Source organism: Oncorhynchus kisutch, linkage group LG4 (genome assembly GCF_002021735.2).
Source record: "Oncorhynchus kisutch isolate 150728-3 linkage group LG4, Okis_V2, whole genome shotgun sequence".
Lineage (NCBI taxonomy): Eukaryota > Metazoa > Chordata > Actinopteri > Salmoniformes > Salmonidae > Oncorhynchus > Oncorhynchus kisutch.
The window spans coordinates 53103500-53127458 of record NC_034177.2 but is presented as its reverse complement, the minus strand read 5'-3'; the positions used below and the strand labels follow the sequence as shown (position 1 = coordinate 53127458).

General features: G+C 43.4%; 2 protein-coding genes across 4 annotated transcripts in view; one reads left to right on the top strand and one right to left on the bottom strand.

The window, feature by feature from the left end:
* Window positions 1–8887, top strand: part of nat10 (N-acetyltransferase 10) — a 38663-nt gene extending 29776 nt beyond the window's left edge. Inside the window, exons 18-27 of the mRNA XM_020481310.2 lie at window positions 4387–4503; window positions 4735–4868; window positions 5004–5052; window positions 5188–5284; window positions 5397–5510; window positions 5705–5877; window positions 6014–6133; window positions 6392–6490; window positions 6617–6771; window positions 7078–8887. Coding sequence (XP_020336899.2) covers window positions 4387–4503; window positions 4735–4868; window positions 5004–5052; window positions 5188–5284; window positions 5397–5510; window positions 5705–5877; window positions 6014–6133; window positions 6392–6490; window positions 6617–6771; window positions 7078–7210 — 1191 coding nt within the window. The 3' untranslated portion in view covers window positions 7211–8887. The remainder of the gene's footprint in view (window positions 1–4386; window positions 4504–4734; window positions 4869–5003; window positions 5053–5187; window positions 5285–5396; window positions 5511–5704; window positions 5878–6013; window positions 6134–6391; window positions 6491–6616; window positions 6772–7077) is intronic.
* mapda (N6-Methyl-AMP deaminase) lies at window positions 8267–23040 on the bottom strand. Of its 3 annotated transcripts, none has more exons than XM_031823219.1 (11): window positions 22825–23033; window positions 20153–20313; window positions 19661–19791; window positions 10931–10991; window positions 10696–10783; window positions 10536–10617; window positions 10118–10244; window positions 9904–9984; window positions 9671–9809; window positions 9326–9426; window positions 8267–9226 (listed from the first exon to the last, which is right to left on the bottom strand). In XM_031823219.1, the coding sequence occupies exons 2-11, from the start codon at window positions 20204–20206 to the stop codon at window positions 9035–9037; spliced, it is 1056 nt and encodes a 351-aa protein (XP_031679079.1). In that variant the 5' UTR covers window positions 20207–20313; window positions 22825–23033; the 3' UTR covers window positions 8267–9034. The 3 variants fall into 3 exon arrangements, with proteins under 3 accessions (XP_031679079.1, XP_031679080.1, XP_020336900.1); XM_031823220.1 differs by having other exon boundaries at window positions 20177–20313; XM_020481311.2 differs by lacking the exon at window positions 20153–20313 and having other exon boundaries at window positions 22825–23040.
* Window positions 23041–23959: the final 919 nt, after the last annotated feature.

The following is a 23959-nucleotide window of genomic DNA, read 5'->3' as shown; positions in this document are numbered from 1 at the left end:
GTACTATGGTGTTGAATGCTGAGCTGTAGTCAATGAGCAGCATTCTTACATAGGTATTCTTCTTGTCCAGATGGGATAGGGCAGTGCAATGGCGATTGCGTCATCCGTGGACCTGTTTGGGCGGTATGCAAAGTGGGTTGATAGTGGCCGGTAAGGTGGCGGTGATATGCTCCTTGACTAGTCTCTCAAAGCACTTCATGATGACAGCAGTGAGTGCTATGGGGCGGTAGTCATTTAGTTCAGTTACCTTTGCCTTCTTGGGTACAGGAACAATGGTAGTAATCTTGAAGCATGTGGGGACAACAGACTGGGATAGGGAGCGATTAAATATATCCGTTAACACCCCAGCCAGCTGGTCTGCGCATGCTCTGAGGACGCAGCTAGGGATGCCGTCTGGGCCAGCAGCCTTGCGAGGGTTAACTTCTTATGGCTGCAATCCCGTTAACGGGAGCGATTTGACAGCCAGTCAGTGTTGGGCAAAAATCTCATAATTAACATTCCTCAAACGTACATGTCTCATACCATTTTAAAGCTATTCTCGTTGTTAATCCCACCAGTGTCCGATTTTCAAATATGCTTTACAGCAAAAGTACCACAAACGATTGTTAGGTCACTACATAGCCATAGAAAAATAGCCATTATTTTCCTCCAGCCAAAGAGAGGAGTTTCAAAAAGCAGAAAATAGAGAAAATGAATCACTAACCTTTGATCTTCATCAGATGACACTAATAGGACTTCATGTTACACAATACATGTATGTTTTGTTTGATAAAGTTCATATTTATCAAAATGAGTTTACATTGGCGCGTTACATTCACTAGTTCCAAAAACATCCAGTGATTTTGGATAGCCATATCATTATACAGAAATACTAATCATAAATGTAGACGATAATACACATGGAATTATAGATATACCTATCCTTATTGCAACCACTTTGTCTGGTTTCAAAAAAACTTTACGAAATCAGTCCGCCATGCAATAATCTGAGACGGCGCTCAGAAATATTTGTCACAATAGCCGCCATGTTGACATCAACATAAGTATTACATGATAAATATTCCCTTAACTTTGATCTACATCAGAAAGCACTCCAGGAATCCCAGGTCCACAATAAATGTTTGTTTTGTTCGAAAATGTCCGTTATTTATGTCCAAATACCTTCTTTTGTTAGCGCGTTTGGTATACATATCCAAACGCTCATTCTGGTCAGCGTTATATCGGACAAAAACTTCAAAAAGTATATTACCGGTCGAAGAAACATTTCATACTAAAAGTACAGAATCAATCATTAGGATGTTTTTAACATATAGCTTCAATAAAGTTCCAACCGGAGTACTCCTTGTCTTCGTGAGCAATGGAACGCAAGTGACTACCATGAGGAATAAGCATGATCAGAAAATGACACCTGACTGATTCTGCTATCATTCACTCCCACAACACCATAGAAGTCTCATAATAATTTCTATTGATGGTTGACATCTAGTGGAACCCCTAGGCAGTGCAACCTCATTATCTCAAGGCGATTTCATTGGACTCTGGTGAATACATACAAAGCTCAGATTTCTGACTTCCTGTTTTGATTTGAACTCAGGATTTTGCCTGTCATTATTTATTTATTTATTTTGCTCCTTTGCAGCCCATTATTTTTATTTCTACTTTGCACATTCTTCCAAATCTACCATTCCAGTGTTTTACTTGCTACACTGCTCAAAAAAATAAAGGTAACACTAAAATAACACATTCTAGATCTGAATGAATGAAATATTCTTCGTAAATAATTTTTTCTTTACATAGTTGAATGTGCTGACAACAAAATCACACAAATTATCAATGGAAATCAAATTGATCAACCCATTGAGGTCTGGATTTGGAGTCACACACAAAATTAAAGTGGAAAACCACACTACAGGCTGATCCAACTTTGATGTAATGTCCTTAAAACAAGTCAAAATGAGGGTCAGTAGTGTGTGTGGCCTCCATGTGCCTGTATGACCTCCCTACAACGCCTGGGCATGCTCCTGATGAGGTGGCGGATGGTCTCCTGAGGGATCTCCTCCCAGACCTGGACTAAAGCACCCGCCAACTCCTGGACAGTCTGTGGTGCAACGTGGCGTTGGTGGATCGAGCGAGACATGATGTCCCAGATGTGCTCAATTGGATTCAGGTCTGGGGAACGGGCGGGCCAGTCCATAGCATCAATGCCTTCCTCTTGCAGGAACTGCTGACACTCCAGCCACATGAGGTCTAGCATTGTCTTGCATTAGGAAGAACCCAGGGCCAACCGCACCAGCATATGGTCTCACAAAGGGTCTGAGGATCTCATCTCGGTACCTAATGGCAGTCAGGCTACCTCTGGTGAGCACATGGAGGGCTGTGCGGCCCCCCCCCAAAGAAATGCCACACCATGACTGACCCACCGCCAAACCGGTCATGCTGGAGGATGTTGCAGGCAGCAGAACGTTCTCCACTGTCACGACTCTGTCACGTCTGTCACATGTGCTCAGTGTGAACCTGCTTTCATCTGTGAAGAGCACAGGGCGCCAGTGGCGAATTTGCCAATCTTGGTGTTCTCTGGCAAATGCCAAACATCCTGCACGGTGTTGGGCTGTAAGCACAACCCCCACCTGTGGACGTCGGGCCCTCATACCACCCTCATGGACTATATTTCTGACCGTTTGAGCAGACACATGCACATTTGTGGCCTACTGGAGGTCATTTTGCAGGGCTCTGGCAGTGCTCCTCCTTGCACAAAGGCAGAGGTAGCGGTCCTGCTACTGGGTTGTTGCCCTCCTACGGCCTCCTCCACATCTCCTGATGTACTGGCCTGTCTCCTGGTAGCTCCTCCATGCTCTGGACACTACGCTGACAGACACAGCAAACCTTCTTGCCACAGCTCCATTGATGTGCCATCCTGGATGAGCTGCACTACCTGAGCCACTTGTGTGGGTTGTAGACTCCGTCTCATGCTACCACTAGAGTGAAAGCACCGCCAGCATTCAAAAGTGACCAAAACATCAGCCAGGAACCATAGGAACTGAGAAGCGGTCTGGTCACCACCTGCAGAACCACTCCTTTATTGGGGGTGTCTTGCTAATTGCCTATAATTTCCACCTGTTGTCTATTCCATTTGCGCAACAGCATTTGAAATTTATTGTCCCTGCAAAATGACCTCCTGTATTTACTTTGCCACCATGGCCTTTTTTTTGCCTTTACCTCCCTTCTCACCTCATTTGCTCACATCGTATATAGACTTGTTTCTACTGTATTATTGACTCTGTTTGTTTTACTCTGTTGTTGAATGTGTCGAACTGCTTTGCTTTATCTTGGCCAGGTCGCAATTGTAAATGAGAACTTGTTCTCAATTTGCCTACCTGGTTAAATAAATCAAAAATCAGTTCTGTTATACTCACAGACATCATTCAAACCGTTTTTAGAAACTTTAGAGTTTTCTATCCTATACTAATAATAATATGCATATATTAGCAACTGATACTGAGGAGCAGGTTGTTTACTTTAGGCACCTTATTCATCCAAGCTACTCAATACTGGCCACCTGCCATAAGAAGTTAACATGTTGTACATTTTTTTACTCACGTCAGCCACTGAGGGGGGGGGGCGCAGTCTTTGTTAGCGAACTGCCAAGTTGGCACTGTATTATCCTCAAAGCGGGCAAAGAAGGTGTTTAGTTTGTCTGGAAGCATAATGTCGGTATCCGTGATGTGGCTGTTTTTGTAGTCTGTGATTTCCTGTAGACCCTGCCACATACGTCTCGTGTCTGAGCTGTTGAATTGCGCTTCCACCTTGTCCCTGTACTGCCATTTCGCTTGTTTGATGTTAGAAGTAGTTTGGGATGAGTTGGACCGCAGAGTGAAGGGAAAGCAGCCAACAAGTGCTCAGCATATGTGGAAACTCCTTCAAGACTGTTGGAAAATCATTTCAGGTGAAGCTGGTTGAGAGAATGCCAAGAGTGCAAAGCTGTTATCAAGGCAAATGGTGGCTACTTTGAACAATTTAAAATATATTTTGATTTGTTCAACACTTTCTTGGTTACTTCATGATTCCATATGGGTTATTTCATAGTTTTGATGTCTTCACTTATTCTACAATGTAGAAAATAGTGAAAATAAAGAAACTCTTGAATTAGTAGGTGTCTAAACTTTTGACTGGTAATATACTTCCTCAGATCCAGTATGAAGGAAGTTAACATTGGTTTGCAATGACTGCTAGCTAGCAGATACCCACAGACTTCCAGTCATTGCGCTGATGCTTGTCAGCAACTTCCTTCAAACTGCACCCCAGACTCTGGGGAAGTAGATAAAAGACCTCATTGCCAAAATCCAGAAGTATCCCTTTAACTGGTTTGTTTCCCTGTCTGTCCTGGAGATGGGTTATGGCTCCAGAGCACTGCAACAGTTACAGCTGTACTACGAGGGTCAGTTCCCCTACATGGATGAGAACGCACAGACCGCTAACAGCCAGATCACCTCTGTCACCAGCGAGGTAATGCCTCACTCACACAAACGCCTGAGAACACTTGCACACTCACCGACAGAAAAACTGTCCCCTGAACATACACATTCCATGAGTATAAATCACATCCACAGGGAGAAAAGTCAACCAGACTCCTGTCTTTTGTTGTCACTCACATTGACTCCAAAGAGCAGCATTGAGCAGAGTTGATTGTTTTCACTCTGTTGGAGGTGCTTTGCTAACAGTGTTGTTAATATATAGGCGGTGAGCCTCCTAGAAGAGGTGTTGCACCCTAGAAAGGACCTCCCTCCTCTGCTTCTGAAGCTGAGTGAGAGGAGGGCCGAGAGACTAGAATACCTGGGAGTATCCTATGGCCTCACACCTCCGCTGCTCAAGTAAGTATTATTTACCATAGATTTTATATACATCATTTGTGTTTACTGACACTGGGAAACTCTGCATTTGGCTTCATCATCACCTCTGTTTTTTTCCAAGTATTAATCTGTCTTTTTTTCTCTGTTACCGCACAGGTTTTGGAAGAAAGCTGGTTTTGTCCCTGTCTATTTGCGGCAAACCCCTGTAAGTGGAAAATATCTACTATTCACAATTTACTACTTTTACATCATTGTGCTGAATTTGAATGCAGTTGGAGTATTGCTTATTGTAATGCTTGGTTTTGTCTTTTGACCCATGGTGTGGTGTTTTCATTCCCAGAACGACCTGACGGGGGAGCACTCGTTGGTGATGTTGAAGGAGCTCAACACAGTGGAGGCTCCTGAACAGGGCCAGTGGCTGTCTGCCTTCTGGAAAGGTGAGGCTTGTGTGTGCTGTGTTCTGTCTCTTAGTGGAAAATAAAGTATCATCTGATGTTCTACTCTATCCTCCCTCTGCATTACAACTCACCTTGTCTTTGTTTCTTCCAGATTTCCGTCGGCGCTTCCTGTCTCTGCTCTCCTACCAGTTCAGCAGCTTCTCTCCCAGTATGGCCCTCAACATCCTGCAGAACAAGAGCACCACCAAGACGGATGCCAGCTCCGGTAAGTTCCCCTTCACTCCCAACCAGTCAAAAATCCGACCACCACTGTCCCTGTGGTAATCTAACTAGACCAAAATGGGTCTCCCCACCTGTTGACAGTCTACCCTAACCTTTGAATGTTTTGGGCCAGTACTTTTGAATGATTTGGGCTACAGACGAGGGGTTTTCAATGTCTCACCTGCTTTCTCTCCCCAGCCCTGAGCAGTTCTGAGCTGTCTGGTCAGTTCAGCCCCTATGATCTGAAGCGTCTGGAGATGTACTCTAGGAACATGGTGGACTACCACCTCATCATGGACCTCATCCCTGCCGTGGCACGCATGTTCTTCCTCAAACAGCTGGGAGACGTGACCCTGTCCGCCGCACAGTGTGTGAGTGGGATGTTACGTGTGCACACACAGACATGCGCATACACTCTCCCTCTTTCTCAGTGTAGTGTAACACTTGTCTATCACCCTCTTTTTAATTGTTTTTTACTAGTCTCTAACTCCGTCTGTTCATCTCCAGGCTCTGTTGCTAGGTGTGGGGCTGCAGCATAAATCAGTGGACCAGCTGGAGAAGGAGATTGACCTTCCCAGCTCTCAGCTCATGGGACTGTTCAACCGCCTCATCAGAAAAGTAGTGCAGGTGGGAACACATTTAGTACCCATGAGGGGAAATGTAATTTATTAAGATTTTAAATGTTTTATTTCTTACTCTACCATTCTATCCATCCTGCTTAGCGAACCAAAAAACCTTTAGTTCCTAGAAAATGTATTGTATGATGAAATGTCCTAAAGTTTGTTCGAGTAAATGTCTCGTACTTACTGTGTCTCAGACAATGACAGCTAGTTGATTCATTATTACCTGTTTAGTTATTTTCACCATGTTTGTGTGCTGTTTTAGTTCTTCAACAGAATCCAGGAGAAGGCCATTGAGGCAGAGATGGTTGTATCTAAAGACATCTCCATGGAGCCCACGGTCAAAACCCTCAATGATGATCTAGTACGGAACTCTCCTCCGTTTTATGAATGGCATGACAACGAAAGGATAGATAGACCATAATATGCAATGGTGCAGTGAGTATATGAATGCAACATAGATTAAATATTTGTTTTTTTTCCTCCCCAGGATGAGGTAGCCAAAGAGTTCCAGGAGAAACACAGACAGGACATGGAGAAGGTCAAGGAGATGGACCTGCAACAGTACCTGATCCGAGGAGATGACGAGGAATGGGACCAGGTGTTGAAGAAAGCGGGACAGACAGCTATTGTCAGCATAAAGAGGTAAGAGGAGAAACATCTAGAATCCTTGCTATAACAACATAATATGCTACCTTCGTCTCGGCCCCGAATGGTCTGGATAGGTATAAGCAGTGAGTTAGTAGAATTACATCATATTGCTTACACCTTACAGATCTGCAAACATAAAAGGGTTAGGGCTATGGGGAAGATCTTTCATTGTTTTTATGGTGGGGCTACCCATATGAATATGTTTGCATGCGCTACTGTGAATCGCTTTGTTATAAAAGCATTTTCTAAATGGAATGTATTATTATGGCTTATCATGTAACAATGTCTGTTCTCCAACAGTGACAAGAAGAGGAAGTATGAGGAGCCGAGGCCAGACAAAAATGAGGGAGGAGATACACGACATGGCAAACTGAAGAAGATGAAGAAGGGAGGAGGCAAGGAGAAGAAAAAGTTTGAAAAGAGGCCATTATAGTGTAAATTATAGTTGTTTTTATATTCGCTTAAAGATTTTATTAGAAATGTAGTTTTTTTTTTTTCAGATCCACTTTACTAAGTTTCATGACATTTAATTTAGTTTGTCTTTATGGACAGAAATAATCCTTTGCATGGAAGGCTGGGAGACGGGTTGTATTGTGTTTTTTGGGATGTCACTACTTGTCACTGGGGCAGCAATGCACAAACTGCTGGGTCAGGTCTTAGTTTGTGTTTAAAGGTAGATTCAGCGAGATCCCATAGATGCACGAAGTAAACCATGGTAATGGGTCAATTTCCGCAACAACCAGGAGCGCTGAAGCGTGAGGTTTCTCCGCTGTATTGTTCCCGTAGTTACCCGTGCACATGCCGCAGATACTCTGTTCAACTGTGAGAGCAGTCTTGCATCATGCTCATCTGAATGGGGGCGTTCGAGCAGCCACTTTGCATTTCGGGGTTGAAGTTGTCTGACTTGCACCGAATTGTTAATTGCATGAACTTTACAGAGTTTTGACTGCAAGTTTCTGCAGTTTCTCTAACTTGATCCTGTAGTCGCCGCCTGCATTGTGGGAAGTTCTATTGTCAACCAATCATTAGGGTGTTTTTGTTTGACCAATTTGCCAATAGAGAGAGATTAAATATATACATTATATTCTCCAAAATGTTTTATTTAAGGCTCTCACTAATTGATTTAACAATGTGTACACATACTCTGTGTGTGATATGGGGGTTCAAAATGTGTTCATCTCGACATTATAAAAAAGCCTTTTATAAACACTGCAATGTTGATCAAACCTTGCTGTTGGAAAACCACATTAGTGTCTGACTTTAGGCTGTCGCAGATGCACCTCCCCCGTCTACTGTCGGTTGCCTCTGCCTAACCACTCAAACACGCCCATCATATCTGCGGTGCTGCTCGATCACGCTGAATCTACTTTTATAATTTAAAGTCGGTCTAAATATGACCTGCCAGATCCAGACACATTAGAAAAGAACAAAACATTAACACCCCATTAGATATTTTCCCCAAAAACAAACTGAACATAATTCATAATGGTTTTTATTTGTTTGAGTCAAATTGGTTTAATTATTTCAGTTTAAATAGTTTTCATTTATTTTTGTTTACTATAACAACCTTAGTGTACAGCAGTAGGACTGTGCTGTGTCGCCTAGCCCTGTACCCAAGGGTTCGATGGAATGGGACAGTACCATCCATAGTGAAAATGAGAATCTATTAGACTTTATATACCCACCACCTGAGGATAGGAGACAGCATACAGTGGTGACAGTTCCACCCATAGAAATATAATAATTATTTGCTATGGTTCCACCACCTGCCTTTTCCTGTACCAACAATATATGGAGTTGCTTACATTCAGATGAGTTGGAGTCTGCAAGGGTCAACATACTTAAAGATGATTCATTGAATGATGAGCATACATTTGACTTTTTGTATAATTTGACCATTGTCACCTAGCCTCGAGCTTCAGTGAATGGAAAACGTGCTTGCTGTCTGTTCTAGTATTTGTTTGCGGAGAATGAGTTTCACATGGAAAGTAAAGTAGCCTACCTTTCTACCTACTGGGAGACAAGTACAAATAACTTAATAAAGCAGCATGATGTATGTTTTATTGATTAACTACTTGACCAATACAAAATGTCTCCCTTTTGGAAATGACTCATGGTCCCTCATTCTTCAGCTATTCTGAGAAGCACGTGTTAAAAAAGAAAAGGCTCTGCCGGAATCACTAATCTACATCTCATTACTAAATGGTCAAGATTGGTGATTCTGATCCCATAGATGTCAAGCAGCGCGTTCTGTCTGTCATAACTGGAACAGCGTTGGCCGTAGCTCCAGCCACTTCTGGTGTAGCTGCTGCTGTAGGTCTGGGGCGAAGGTGCAGTCTATCGCTTTCTGGGACAGAGTCCACATGTCCTCCTGACTGAGGTTGAAGGTAGAGGCGGCCAACTGGTACTCCTGAGACAGGTCTGTGCAGAACACCCCCTTGTCGTCTGTCTGAAAACAAGAGCACTCCCACAAGATAAGTGTGCAACTCTGACTTGCAAGTAAAACAAGTGTTGAATTAAATCAGACACATTCCGGGAAAACACTTACACAGATCACACTAGGGTGTCCCATTTGGTACCAGTACAGGAAGTGATGTTGAGAATAGGATGACACTGTCTGACCTTTGACATTAGAGGTTAGGCATAGTTCTGTGAGGAAAGGTTTAGGAAAAATACAGTATATGAGAGCTTGGATAGAGGCAACATTAGCTACAACAAGATCAACACTAAACAGTTTCTATATCCTTCAGCCTTGATTGTTTAAAATATATATAATTTAGATCAACAACAACAAAATCAAGCTTTACAGAAGACAGGTTGACTATGGACAATAAATAACCCTTTTAGAGCAATCACTAGACTGTTCAGGGAAGGAAGGACATACTATTCTTACCCAGAGGTGTGTTATGCTTCCGCACTTTATCAACCAGGCTTTGTGACCCGCCCACTTCAGGGTGTAAGAAAGTCCCATGACCAATCCTGTCAGGTGGAATGTTTAGCAGCAGCTCTGATTCGTCTGCCTGAGATGGCACCTGGAACATTGCATTTGTCAAAACTAATGAAAAACTTATAAAACATTACATCATTTGGAATTGCATGAATCAGTTAAGTTATGATGCTATCTACCTCTGACAGGTGTAGAGAGAGTTTTAGTCCACAGTTCTTGGCTTTTTGCAAGGCGGGAAGGAGATCTCTGCCATGGCCCACCTTGGAAATAAACATTTTACATTTCAGTAATTTAGCAGAAGCTCCTATCGAGAGTGACTTAGAATCAGTGCATTTATGACATCTTGAGAAACATGTCAACCATAAGCAAGCAAGGCACTGATCCACTACTGACCGTAGGATCTCCACTGAGGTCCAGCCCCACCACCAGACCACCAGTAGACAGCATGAAGTCCTCTGCCAGTTTAACGGTCTCCATAGCAACCTCAGCCCCATTCCTACGGTCAACAGCTACCAGGAACCTTAATGGGGGAAAATGTTGTTACTTAAGGTATCAATGTTTTCATTGTAAGTTACTATAGCTATTACCATACCAATTTCTACCAATATTTACATTTGAGTCATTTAGCATTCGCTCTTATCCAGATAATGAATACATTTTACTTTTTTGTACTGGTCCCCTGTGGGAATCAAACCCACAACCCTAGCAATGCAAGCACCACAGCCACACGAGGCTCTGTCGTTGATTGTTTGGAAACAGCACTTCAGCATTCATAAGTAAAGCAAGCATTACAAATGCATTGAAAACATACCTGACTTCAATGTCAACTCCCTCATTTTTACATTGACGGATGGCCTCGATGACTGTTTCCACATACCTTCTCTTTGTCATTCCTAAGTTATACAAAACAAATGTAAGCGAAGCCCTGCATATAAGCGATCCAATCCAGTGTGTCTAGCTTGTGGCCTTGCCTGTGGTCTTCTCCTTTCGTGGGGTACTTCTCAGTTCTAGATATTTTACTCCATCAGCTGCAAACTCCCTGATGACATCTTTGGCAACCTAGAAACAAGGACAGATTTTTTTTCCAAGGTGTTCAATGCTAGATTGACTCCAGGCTCCATCGAGTCAATAGTGTTAGGTTTATGGGTGAGATTGTTTAAGTTAGTGAAGCTGCAAATAAGTGACCATAGACAATGTGTAATTTACCATAAGAATGTCCTCCTCTGTATCTACTAACTGATGGATGACTTTTAAGACCTGGAAACACCTGGAGAGACAAGATGACTGGTTGTTGTGACAGTAAAATTACAGGGCATCATTGTCCATAAAATTTATTTTTATTTTTATTAAAATGTCAGCTGGTATATACCCAACTTGATACATTTCTGAATGTAAAGGTGTAAATAAAATGTTAAATTCCTGCATAAAATGAGGAATACGCCAACTCCTGGCACATTAGTGTGCCTACATTTGGCTAATGCACTCAGTGGTAAGGGTATGGAATTCTGGGTAAAGCACAGCAGATCTATGGAAAATTGTTGTGGGCGAGTTAAGAATTGAATGCCCTGGGATAAAAACTGACATTAAGTTGTCGTAATTCACATTTGTATCATACTGATAACACGTCAAATTAGACATTTTACAGGGCTCCAGACTTAACATTCTCCCCTGGTGGCACTTGTGCCACAAACCTTTTCAGTTGGTGCACCAGCCCATGAAACATGAAAAAATAGGAACAGGCCGAAAAGATTCTCACCCATCTCAGGCACAGAACAAAAGATGTCTAAATCGGAATCAGAAACAGTGACATTCATACTAACCCAGATGCCATTAATGGTCTCCTAAGGAAGCATTTCAGCTGCAGTCAATACTCATATCCCACTCGAAGATTTCTACTCAAAGAACAGGAGGATCCATATGAATACTGGTTGAGACTGAATCGAGCAACAGACACTGCTACAGAAGGCCTAAAGGAGCAGGGTAAGGCAAAGGATGATCTCAACACAGACATTAATCACATGTTCATCAGGAACTGTCCGAGCAAAGAACTAGCCTTCACATTCAGAGCCAGGACTATTGACAAGTGGTTTGAACAGTACAAGATGTGCTAAATGACTACCCCGCTGAGATGAGCTTCAAAGCCAATGCAAAAGTGCATAGAGAAACGAGTGAGAATCTCAGTGAACAGAATCGAGGTTACTTTTACTTCAGTCCGATTCACAGCCACAACAAGAGCTCAGATCACTCTGTTCTAGAGCAGGAGTTCCCAATCTTCTTCACTCAGGCCCCCTTTCTAGCATTGGGGAACATTCTGTGTGCGCGCATGCCACGTCTAGCACTGTTCATGACACAAACTGTTAAGACCCTTTGCAGGTTTAACACTTATTTCCTGCAATTCTACACATTTTGTCATGGGGTGCAGAGTAAATTATTGCAGTTTTAAAACCAATTTCCTAGAATTCTACACATTTTACCATGTTTTATGTGAGATCATGGGATATTTGAGTGGGCTAAAAAACCTTGCTAAAAAACATTAGCTGACATGGGCTAGTTGATCTGGACATTTCTGCCAAGTTATAAATAGCTCTCTAAATGACTGACATGACGAGGTAAACTGATGATGCACTACCCCTCGAACACCCCACCGTTACTCTAGAGAGTAATTGATATGCTAGAGAATGTCTTGCTGCCTGGCCCAGCTCAGTCTAACTCAGGGAAAATGACTGCTAGTAAACTACCCAAGATTGAAGGCCTGAATCCCACACCATGCTCTGTGTGCCATGATGCTACTCTGCCGTGAGAACAGGCGGTGTTTCAGGTGTCATTCAGCTGACCATACAATACCAGTCAAAAGTTTGGACACACCTACTCATTCAAGGGTTTTTCTTTATTTTTACTATTTTCGACATTGACATTGTAGAATAATAGTGCAGATATAAAAACTATGAAATAACACATGGAATCATGTAGTAACCAAACAAAGTGTTATTTTATAAGTAGCCACCCTTTGCCTTGATGACAGCTTTGCACACTCTTGGCATTCTCTCAACCAGCTTCATGAGGAATTATTTTCCAACAGTCTTGAAAGAGTTCCCACATATGCTGAGCACTTGTTAGCTGCTTTTCCTTCACTCTGCGGTACAACTCATCCCAAACCATCTCAATTGGGTTGAGGTCGGGTGACTGTGGAGGTCAGGTCATCTGATGCAGCACTCCATCACTCTCCTTCTTGGTCAAATAGCCCTTACACAGCCTGGAGGTGTGTTTTCCTGTTGAAAAACAAATGATAGTCCCACTAAACGCAAACCAGATGGGATGGTGTATCACTGCAGAATGCTGTGGTAGTCATAATGGCTGTGCCTTGAATTCTAAGAACATCACAGACAGTGTTACCAGCAAAGCACCCCCACACAATCACACCTCCTGCATGCTTCACCGTGGGAACCACACATGCGGAGATCATCCGTTCACCTACTCTGCGTCTCACAAAGACACAGCGGATGGAACCAAAAATCCCACAGGTTTAATGTCCATTGCTCATGTTTCTTGGCCCAAGCAAGTCTCTTTTTCTTATTGGTGTACTTTAGTAGTGGTTTCTTTGCAGCAATTTGACCATGAAGGCCTGATTCACGCAGTCTCCTCTGAACAGTTGATATTGAGATGTGTCTGTTACTTGAACTCTGTGAAGCATTCATTTGATCTGCAATTTCTGAGGCTGGTAACTCTCATGAACTTATCTTCTGGGTTAACTCTGGGTCTTCCTTTCCTGTGGCGGTCCTCATGAGAGACAGTTTTATCACAGCGCTTGATGGTTTTTGCGACATTTTCCATTAAAGTAATGGTCATCTGTCATTTCTCTTTGAGCTGTTCTTGCCATAATATGGATTTGGTCTTTTACCAAATAGGGCTATCTTCTGTATACCACGCCTACCTTGGCACAACACAACTGATTGGCTCAAACGCATTAAGAAGGAAATAAATTCACAAATTAACTTTAAACAAGGCACACCTGTTAATTGAAATGCATTCCATGTGACAACCTCATGAAGCTGGTTGAGAGTACGCCAAGAGTGTGCATAGTTGTCTTCAAGGCAAAGAATCTCAAATATAAAATATATTTTGATTTAACACTTTTTTGGTTACTTCATGACCTTGAGGTCGGTTGTATTCTCTGTCCGGACCAGAGACCAAAGCTATGGAGGAACACAGAGGAGTCTCTGTCCATCTGCATCTCCTGCTTGCGCAGGGTTTTTCTTTTTGGAGAAGAAGGACAAGACCCTGCGTCTGTGCATTGACTACACTAGACTTAACGACATTATGGTTAAAAATCGTTACCCCCTACACCTCTCCTAGGCGTTTGAAACTCTCCAGGTGGCTACCATGTTTTCAAAAAGTTAGACCTTCGGAATGTCTACCACCTGATTTTGATACGTGGGGCGGATGAGTGGAAGACCGCCTTCAACACAGCCAGTGGACATTATGAGTACCAGGTCATGCCATTTGGACTCACAAACGGCCCCGCTGTTTTCCAGGCTTTGGTCAACGATGTGCTCCGGGACATGCTAAACCGTTTTGTGTTCGTTTACCTTGACGACATCCTGTTTTTTTCCCGATCTGCCCAAGAACATGTACTTCATGTCAGAAAGGTTATTCAGTGCCTCCTGGAAAACCAATTGTTTGTGAAAGCAGAGAAGTGTGAGTTCCACCGCTCTACTATCACCTTTCTGGGATATGTCATTGCTGAGGGCAATGTTCAGATGGATCATGGAATGGTAAAAGCAGTGGTGAATTGACCTCAACCAACATCCAAGGTGCAGTTGCAATGGTTTCTTGGTTTTGCTAACTTCTACCGTCGTTTCATTCGGGATTACAGCATCCTGGCGGACCGCCTCTCGGCACGCACCTCTCCCAAGGCACCGTTCAAATGTTCTCCAGCTGTCGACAAAGTCTTTGTGGACCTGAAGCATCGGTTCACATCGGTTCCTCATCCATCCGGACCCCTCGTGTCAATTTGTGATGGAAGTTGATGCTTCGGATGTTGGAGAGGGGCCATCCTGTCCCAGCGACCTGCCCAGGACCAAAAGCTTCATCCCTATGCCGTCCTGTTTCATCGTCTCAATCCTGCAGTGAGGAACTACGATGTAGGCAACCCAGAACTCCTGGTGGTTAAGATGGCATTGGAAGAGTGGAGGCACTGGCTGGAAGGAGCAGAACAGCCATTCTTGGCCTGGACCGACCATAAAAACTTGGAATATCCCCAGACAGCCAAGCACCTCAACTCCAGGTGGGCCCTATTGTTTACCAGATTCAACATCACCATTTCCTACCGTCCAGGGTAAAAAAAAAAGTTAAGTCTGACACTCTCTCCCACCTATACAGTTCCTCTGCCACACCCTCGACCTCCAAAACATTCTTCCTATGTCATGCCTCGCTGCCACTGTGGATTGAGGTATTGAGAACCTGGTTTGCGAGGCGCAACGCTCCCAGCTTGGACCTGAAGGAGGTCCAGCTAACAGGCTGTTTGTCCCTAACCCAGTCTGGTCCCGGGTCCTGGAATGAGCTCATCCCTCCAGGCTGACCTGTCATCCAGGGTCCCATTGTACACTAGCCTTCCTCCGACAACGTTTATGGTGGCCTACAATGGTTCCTGACGTCTCTGCCTTCGTGGCAGCATGCACTGTGTGTGCTCAGAACAAGACTACATGGCAAGGTCCTTCTGGCCTCCTTCAGCTACTACCAGTCCCTCATCGTCCCTGGTCTCATATATCTCTGGGCTCCCTCTGTCTGATAGCAACACTGTCATTCTGACGGTAGTCGATCGGTTCTCCAAGGCCGCCCATTTCATCCCTCTGCCCAACCCCAACTACCTTCTGCCAAGGGGACGGCCCAGCATGTCTTCTGGATCCATGGACTCCCGGTAGACACGGTCTCCGATCGGGTACTCAGTTCTGGAAGGCATTCTGCACCCTTATTGGGTCGTCGGCTAGCCTGTCATCCAGATTCCATCCCCAAAGCAACGGTCAGTCGGAGCGAGCCAACCAAGACCTGGAAACCACCTTGAGATGCCTGGTCTCAACCAACCCCACTACCTGGAGCTGTCAACTGGTCTGGGTGGAGTATGCACACCCTTCCCTGTTCTGCCACGGGACTCTCCCATTTCGAGTGCTCCATGGAGTATCAGCCTCCACTCTTCCTGGAACAAGAGCAGGTCAGCGTACCCTCGGCCCAGATGTTTGTCCGCTACTGTCAACGTACCTGGAGAAGAGTCAGGGCGGCTATTCTCAAGACCAACTCCAGGTATCTTCGACAAGCAGACCGTCGCCGAACCCCAGCTCCCCGCTACCGCATTGGGCAGAGGGTATGGCTTTCCACTCAGGACTTGCCTCTGCGGGTAGAGTCCCGTAAACTGTCTCCCCGGTTCATTCATCCTTTTCCCATCTCCAGAGTCCTGAGTTCCACTGCTGTCCGTCTTGGGTTACCCCGTACCCTCCGTATCCACCCTACTTTCCATGTGTCCAGTATTAAGCCCGTCTCTCACTGTCCGTTGTCTTCGGTTTCCAGGCCCATCCCTCCCCCCTGGGTAATCAATGGCCAGCCAGCGCATAGATGAGATGCCTCCTGAGGTTTTGACCACGGGGCAGGGGTTTCCAGTACCTGGTTGACTGGGAGGGTTATGGCCCGGAGGAGAGGTGCTGGGTTCCTGCTAAAGACATCTTGGACCTGGCCCTCATCGCCGATTTCCACAGCTGACAGGTATGCAGACAGGTATGTGTCCAGGTATGGGGGTGGGGGGGGTACTGTCATGCCCTGATCTGTTTCACCTGTCCCTGTGATTGTCTCCACCCCCTCCAGGTGTCGCTTATTTTTCCCAGTGTATTTATCCCTGTGTCTCCTGTCTCTCTGTGCCAGTTCGTCCTTTCGCCTGTCCACGACCATTCTCTTGCCTACTCCTTTTGGATTAATAAACATTGTAAGACTCCAACCATCTGACTCCGGTGTCTGCATCTGGGTCTCGCCTGGTGTCATGAAAGACTCTATGCATGTGAACAACGTTGGATGGCCAAGCTTTGACATGAAGTATGTTCCTAATACTAAGAATGTAATATCCAACCCATTGAGCAGAGAGCATTTCGCCCACTCATGTATCAGCCATCGCCTTGTGGCAGAGCCTTCTGTCTCTCCTAGATCAAGTCAACAGAGTAGTAAATAGAACTGTACAAGACACCTTCAGAGTCAGCAACAACTGCCAAGCCGTGTTGAGCCCACAAGATGAAGACTCAATTCAAAAGGACCCTGTTGGGGGCACCTCACCTTCATCACATGGTTTCCTCACCTGTCAAGAACTCTCTGCTGTCTTGGATGCACACTGCACTGATTGCCTGAGTCTAGCACTGGGAACAGGGGCATCCATCCCTCAGCTACAGCAGGAAGACCACACCACTGTTCTACCTCAGAGTAAGCTTTTAAGCCTGCAAGAGCAAGACCGAATACTACGTTAAGAAACATCAAAGACCCACCAGACATGAGCGTGTATCTGAGCCCCGCAGCGTGAATTAAACTACGGAAGCACTTGAACAAGCTCAGCATTCGTGACGGCATATTACACAAGGAGAACAGAGACCATCAAATTAACAAAATGCTCTTCCAATACCTAATTCTCTGAAGTAGCAAGTTCTCAATGGCCTCCATGATACAGCTGGGTCACCAAAGGCACTCTCAAACACTATCCCTAGCAAGACAACAATTATTTTGGACTGGGATGGAGCGTGACATTGTGAATCATGTGAAGAACTGCCATCGATGCATTGTTGGAAAGACTCCTGAGCCCCATGCTCGTGCACCACTTGAAAACATCCACACTTCAGAACCAGTGGAATTAGTTTGCATTCAATTTAGGACCACAAAACAGTGACAACAAGTCTATAGACGCTTTAGTTGTAACCAACCACTTCTCAAAAATGGCCCATGCATTCCCATGCAAGAACCAGACTGCAAAGCAAGTTGCTCGTCGCCTGTGGAAGGACTTCTTCTACATACCTAGATTTCCAAAGCATATCCACTCCAACAAAGGGACCGATGTTCAAAGCGAATGTTGCCTGTAATCCATGGCTTCTGGTTGGGGTATGTACGTGCAGTCACTGTGGGGATCGTCCTCAATGCATTTACTGATAAAGCCAGTGACTGATGTGGTGTATTCCTCAATGTCATCAGAAGAATCCCGGAACATGTTCCAGTATGTGATAGCAAAACAGTCCTGTAGTTTAGCATCTGTTTCATCTGACCACTTTTTTATAGACCGAGTAACTGGCACTTCCTGCTTTAATTTTTGTTTGTAAGCAGGAATCAGGAGGATAGAGTTGTGGTCGGATTTACCAAATTGAGGGCGAGGGAGAGCTTTGTACGCATCTCTGTGTGTGGAGTACAGATGATCTATAATTTTTTTTTTTATCACATTTAACATGTTGATAGAGATTTGGTAGAACTGATTTAAGTTTCCCTGCATTAAAGTCTCCGGCCACTAGGAGTGCCACCTCTGGGTGAGTGGTTTCCTGTCTGCTTATTCCCTTATACAGCTGACTGAGTGCGGTCTTAGTGCCAGCATCTGTTTATGGTGGTAAATAGACAGCCACGAAAAGTTTTGTTGAGAACTCTCTAGGCAAGTAGTGTGGCCTGCAATTTATCACAATATACTCTACTTCAGGCGAGCAAAATCTAGAGACTTCCTTAGATTTCGTGCACCAGCTGTTGTTTACAAATATGCACAGACCCCCCCCCCCCCCCCCCCCCGTCTTACCGGAGTGTGCTGTTCTATCCTGTCGGTGCAGTGTATATCCCACTAGCTGAATATCCATGTCGTCATTCAGCCACGATTCCGTGAAACATAGGATATTACAGTTTATGATGTCCCGTTGGTAGGATATTTGTGATTGTACCTCGTCTAGTTTATTTTCCAATGATTGCACGTTGGCGAGTAATATTGACGGTAACGGCAGCTTTCCTACTCGCCTTCTGCGGGTCCGGACGAGGCATCCGGCTCTTTGTCCTCTGCGTCGCTTCCTTTGGCAAATAATTGGGATGTCTGCCCAGTGGGGTGTTTGGAGAATATCATGTGAGTCCTGCTTGTTGTTGAAAAAAGCTTTGTCTAATCCGAGGTGAGTGATCTCTGTCCTATATCCAGAAGCTCCTTTCTGCCGTAAGATACGGTTGCAGAAACATTATGTACAAAATGATTTACAAATATCACAAAAAGAAACACATAATAACACAATTGGTTAGGAGACCATAAAACGGCGGCCATCTTGTATACAGGTACAATAACATCTGTTAACCATGTGTTTGTGACCAATAAAATTTGATTTGATCAGTTGGATTGAGCAGACATTTCCATATATTTTCGATAGCTGCATATTTGACATAAATCCATTTAAATTCATAATATATATAATTTAATAATGTAAATACATTTTAAATGACCGAATCTAAGAATCTCATTTCCATGTGGGTTTTATGCCAGCAAAGCTTCCTCTTTACAACATCTTTAGGAGTGCTGTTAATATCCCTTTAATGATTGAACATTCATCTATACTGTGTCCCATCATTGTAGCTTGGTAATAAATTAACTATCCATCCACTAGTCCTTCATGTGCTGGGGTACGGGACCGAGAGATCACATGAGCACATACATCAGGGGTGTCAAACTAATTTCATGTTGGGGCTAGTGTAGGCTGGTTTTTGTTTTGTCCTTTCAATTAAGACCTAGACAACCAGGTTAGCGGAGTTCCTTACTAATCAGTAACCTTAATTCAAATCAAGTACAAGGGAGGAGCGAATACCCGACACTGCCCTTTGTGGAATGAGTTGGACAAGTGCCATACATTATATTGTATGACAAGTTCCATACAATGCACTATGGACAATCCATTCTGTCATACGTACTCATCCAGTGTCCTCCGCTGACCACTGCGAATAGCAGTCATGCCGTGTTCGATGTTGAGATGTGGCTTTCGAGCCACGAGTTTCTCGATGGTTGAAAAGCTGACAGAGCCATTGAGATGGGCATGAAGCTCCTGGGCAGAGAAGAGAGGATGACACGCAAGAAGTTAGAGTACAAACCTGTTGGACGGAAATACAGTTGAAGTCAGAAGTTTACATACACTTAGGTTAGAGACATTAAAACTTGTTTTTCAACCACTTCACAAATTTGTTGTGAACGAACTATAATTTTGGCAAGTCGGTTAGGACATCTACTTTGTGCATGACAAGTAATTTTTCCAGACAGATTATTTCACTGTATCACAATTCCAGTGGGTCAGAATTTTACATACACTAAGTTGACTGTGCAGCTTGGAAAATGCCAGAAAATTATGTAATGGCTTTAGAAGCTTCTGATAGGCTAATTGACATCATTTGAGTCAATTGTAGGTGTACCTGTGGATGTATTTCAAGGCCTACCAAACTCAGTGCCTCTTTGCTTGACATCATGGGAAAATCAAAAGAAATCAGCCAAGACCTCAGAAAAATTGTAGACCTGCACAAGTCTGGTCCATCCTTGGGAGCAATTTCCAAACGCCTGAAGGTACCACGTTCATCTGTACAAAAACAATAGTATGCAAGTATAAACACCATGGGACCACCAGGAAGGAGATGTGTTCTGTCTCCTAGAGATGAACGTACTTTGGTGCGAAAAGTGCAAATCAATCCCAGAAACACAGCAAAGGACCTTGTGAAGATGCTGGAGGAAACAGGTACAAAAGTATCTATATCCACAGTAAAACAAGTCCAATATCGACATAACCTGAAAGGCCACTCAGCAAGGAAGAAGCCACTGCTCAAAAACCGCCATGAAAAAGCCAGACTACGGTTTGCAACTGCACATGGGGACAAAGATCGTACTTTATGGAGACCCGTCCTCTGGTCTGATGAATCAAAAATAGAACTGTTTGGCCATAATGACCATCGTTATGTTTGGAGGAAAAAGGGGGAAGCTTGCAAGCTGAAGAACACCATCCTAACCATGAAGCACAGGGGTGGCAGCATCATGTTGTGGGGGTGCTTTGCTGCAGGGACTGGTGCACTTCACAAAATAGATGGCATCATGAGGCAAGAAAATTATGTGGATATATTGAAGCAACATCTCAAGACATCAGTCAGGAAGTTAAAGCTTGGTTGCTAATGGGTCTTCCCAATGGACAAATCAAATCAAATTTTATTTGACCCCAAGCAGACATCCACAGTTGTGGAAAAATGGCTTAAGGACAACAAAGTTCATGTATTGGAGTGGTCATCACAAAGCCCTGACCTCAATCCTATGGAAAATTTGTGGGCAGAACTGAAAAAGCATGTGCGAGCAAGAAGGCCTACAAACCTGACTCCATTACACCAGCTCTGTCAGGGGGAATGGGCCAAAATTCACCCAACGTATTGTGGGAAGCTTGTGGAAGGCTACCAGAAACATTTGACCCAAGTTAAACAATGTAAAGGCAATGCTACCAAATACTAATTGAGTGACCCACTGGGAATGTGATGAAAGAAATAAAAGCTGAAATAAATCATTCTCTCTACTATTATTCTGACATTTCACATTCTTAAAAGAAAGTGGTGATCCTTACAGGACCTTTTTACTAGGATTAAATGTCAGGAATTGTGAAAAACTGAGTTTAAATGTATTTAGCTAACGTGTATGTAAACATCCGACTTCAACTCTATGTATAAACTGCACTCCACACTATTCTACGGTATCTTAGTCACTTTTACATATTGCATTCTATACTACTCCACTGACTGTTAAACAGCCATCTCCAGCACATCAGAGGCTGCTGCCTATATACATAGATTAGGAATCACTGGCCACTTTAAGGAAATTAAACACTAGCCACTTTAATAATGTCTCCGTATCTTGCATTACTCATCTCACTCATATGTATAAACTCTACTCTATACTACTCTAAGGTATCTTAGTCACTTTAATTGTGTGTAAATATTGCATCACCCATCTCATATGTATGTATATACTGTATTCTATACTATGCCACTGTATTTTAGTCCAATGCTGCTGACATATATGTATATATATTCTTAATCCATTCCTTACATAGATTTCCGTGTATTCTGGGTATATGTTGTGAAACTGTTAGATATTATTTGTTAGATATTACTGCAGTCATTTCACTACACCCGCAATAACATCTGCTAAACATGTGTATGTGACCAATACATTTGATTATTTTTTTCAGTTTTGCCCAAAGGATTGTTGTTAGTGTCCGCCTCCTTTTCAAAAAAGGGACAGTGACCAGAGTAAGAAGCCACAGACAGAACAATGAGCCAAATATGAATGTGAAGCATTCGGTTGGCGTTTCACTCACTACCAAATATGGTGATGGAGGAAGCCCAGTGGCTGGCAGTGGGAGAAGATTAAATTAGATGGATTTTGGCCGACATTCTGCTAATTTTCTCATTGTACGGAACATCTTCATACAGTTTCCTGTTTCTAAAACTAGAATCTATAACAAAAAAAGTGGACTGTTTTGTAACTTTACCCTTTGAATAAAAGTTTTTTTAAATTGTTTAGAAAGAGTGCAAAGGCGATTTGAGTTACTGCACACCCGCACATCAAAGTAGGCGTTCCTTAACGGAAATATGCAAATAAATGCTAGAATGCACCGATAGGATCTCACCAGCTCATGCTTGGCTCTGCCCACCTTGCTTGCTCTGCCTACTATGATTTGCTCCTATTGGAAGACAGGCTCTTAGTCTCGGGTTAGTTATACAACTCTTTGACGAAGCACCGCCCAAAACACAAATTGTAGTCTTTTAGAGACTGGAAAAAAGTGTTTATTTGTATATTTAGCAATGAATCCACCGATAGGAGGCTGAACGTTTAACTCAGCTTCTCCAAGCCGGCTAACGTCAGCTAGCTAACATGACCGTTTAAACTTCTAAAAAAAAATCTACTTAATTGTAAATATATTGTAATGAAACTGCAGGGAGCATGTCTCGAACCCTCGACCTTCGAGCCCGAGGTCCGGCGCGCTAATTGACTGTGCCGCAAAGTCCGCGCTTATAAACCAAAGGTCGTTACAATATTGTACACGGTTACTTACCACTTTTGGCAGCTGTCGGTAGAATAAATCAGCCTCCTCCATTCTAATTGTTTTATTCAGAAATATATTTACTCAATGATCCATGAACCTGTGCGATCCTCACTTCCTTTCTGGTTGCTTCCTTTGTTTTCAGTGCTTATTTAATCGTCGCACCACTAAGTTGCAACAGTGAAACAATCCCCTCTTTTTCCTTCTCGTGCCTATTCTTCTTCCTCTTGTATAATATTATGGCGGTCCGCAAACAAACGTTAAGGGTGCATGCCGCCACCTACTGTACTGGAGTGTGTAGTCAATCACAGTGCACAGACGAAATTAATAAACAAACAAACAAACATTTAAGAGAAACTAAAACCTATCGAATCCTGTACTACTATCGAATCCTGTAATACTACTAATTTTTACAATCCCTTCCAACCTCTGTAACCCTACACAATCTTTCCATCTCTTCCACATATCGGTACTTACAACAATACACATGCTTCACTGTTTCATCAACATGCAATACATGCAACAAAAAAAACATTTTCATGCTTGCCAACCATATATAATGACGAGTTCAATTAACAATGTCCTATATGCAACCAAGCAAACACCCATCTTCCTTCCTAATCTGAACCTTGCATCTTGGTCTACCAACCTTTCTTTGGAAGGCAAATAAATGCCAGCCCTTGGGCTCGCAGTCCACCTCTTCTGCCACACATCTATCATAATGGCTTTAATCGTACATTTGGCCTCACCTCTACCCAATGTAGCACGAATATCAATTATATCTTGTTTTAAAGCCCTTTTGGCTACCTGGTCTACTATTTCACTCCCGAGTAGGCTGGGACCCAGCAGAATATCACTACTATACCCAGTCTTTCGATTCTCCATAATAACATTAATGCCTCATATAGATAGGTCACTCCTATTAGATTTGCCAGATGATAAACTCTTCAATATAGACAGAGAATCTGAGCATACTATAATTCTGACAGGTTGAGCGTCCTCCACCCACTGGTCGCAGCTACTATCGACAAGTTTGTTAGTCTTCGACATATCTACACAAGTTCAGAAACAATTCCCCCATTCCATTGAAAAGTCAATATTAGTTCCAAAACCATATTGAATTAGTCAAAATAGTCAGTAGTCAAAA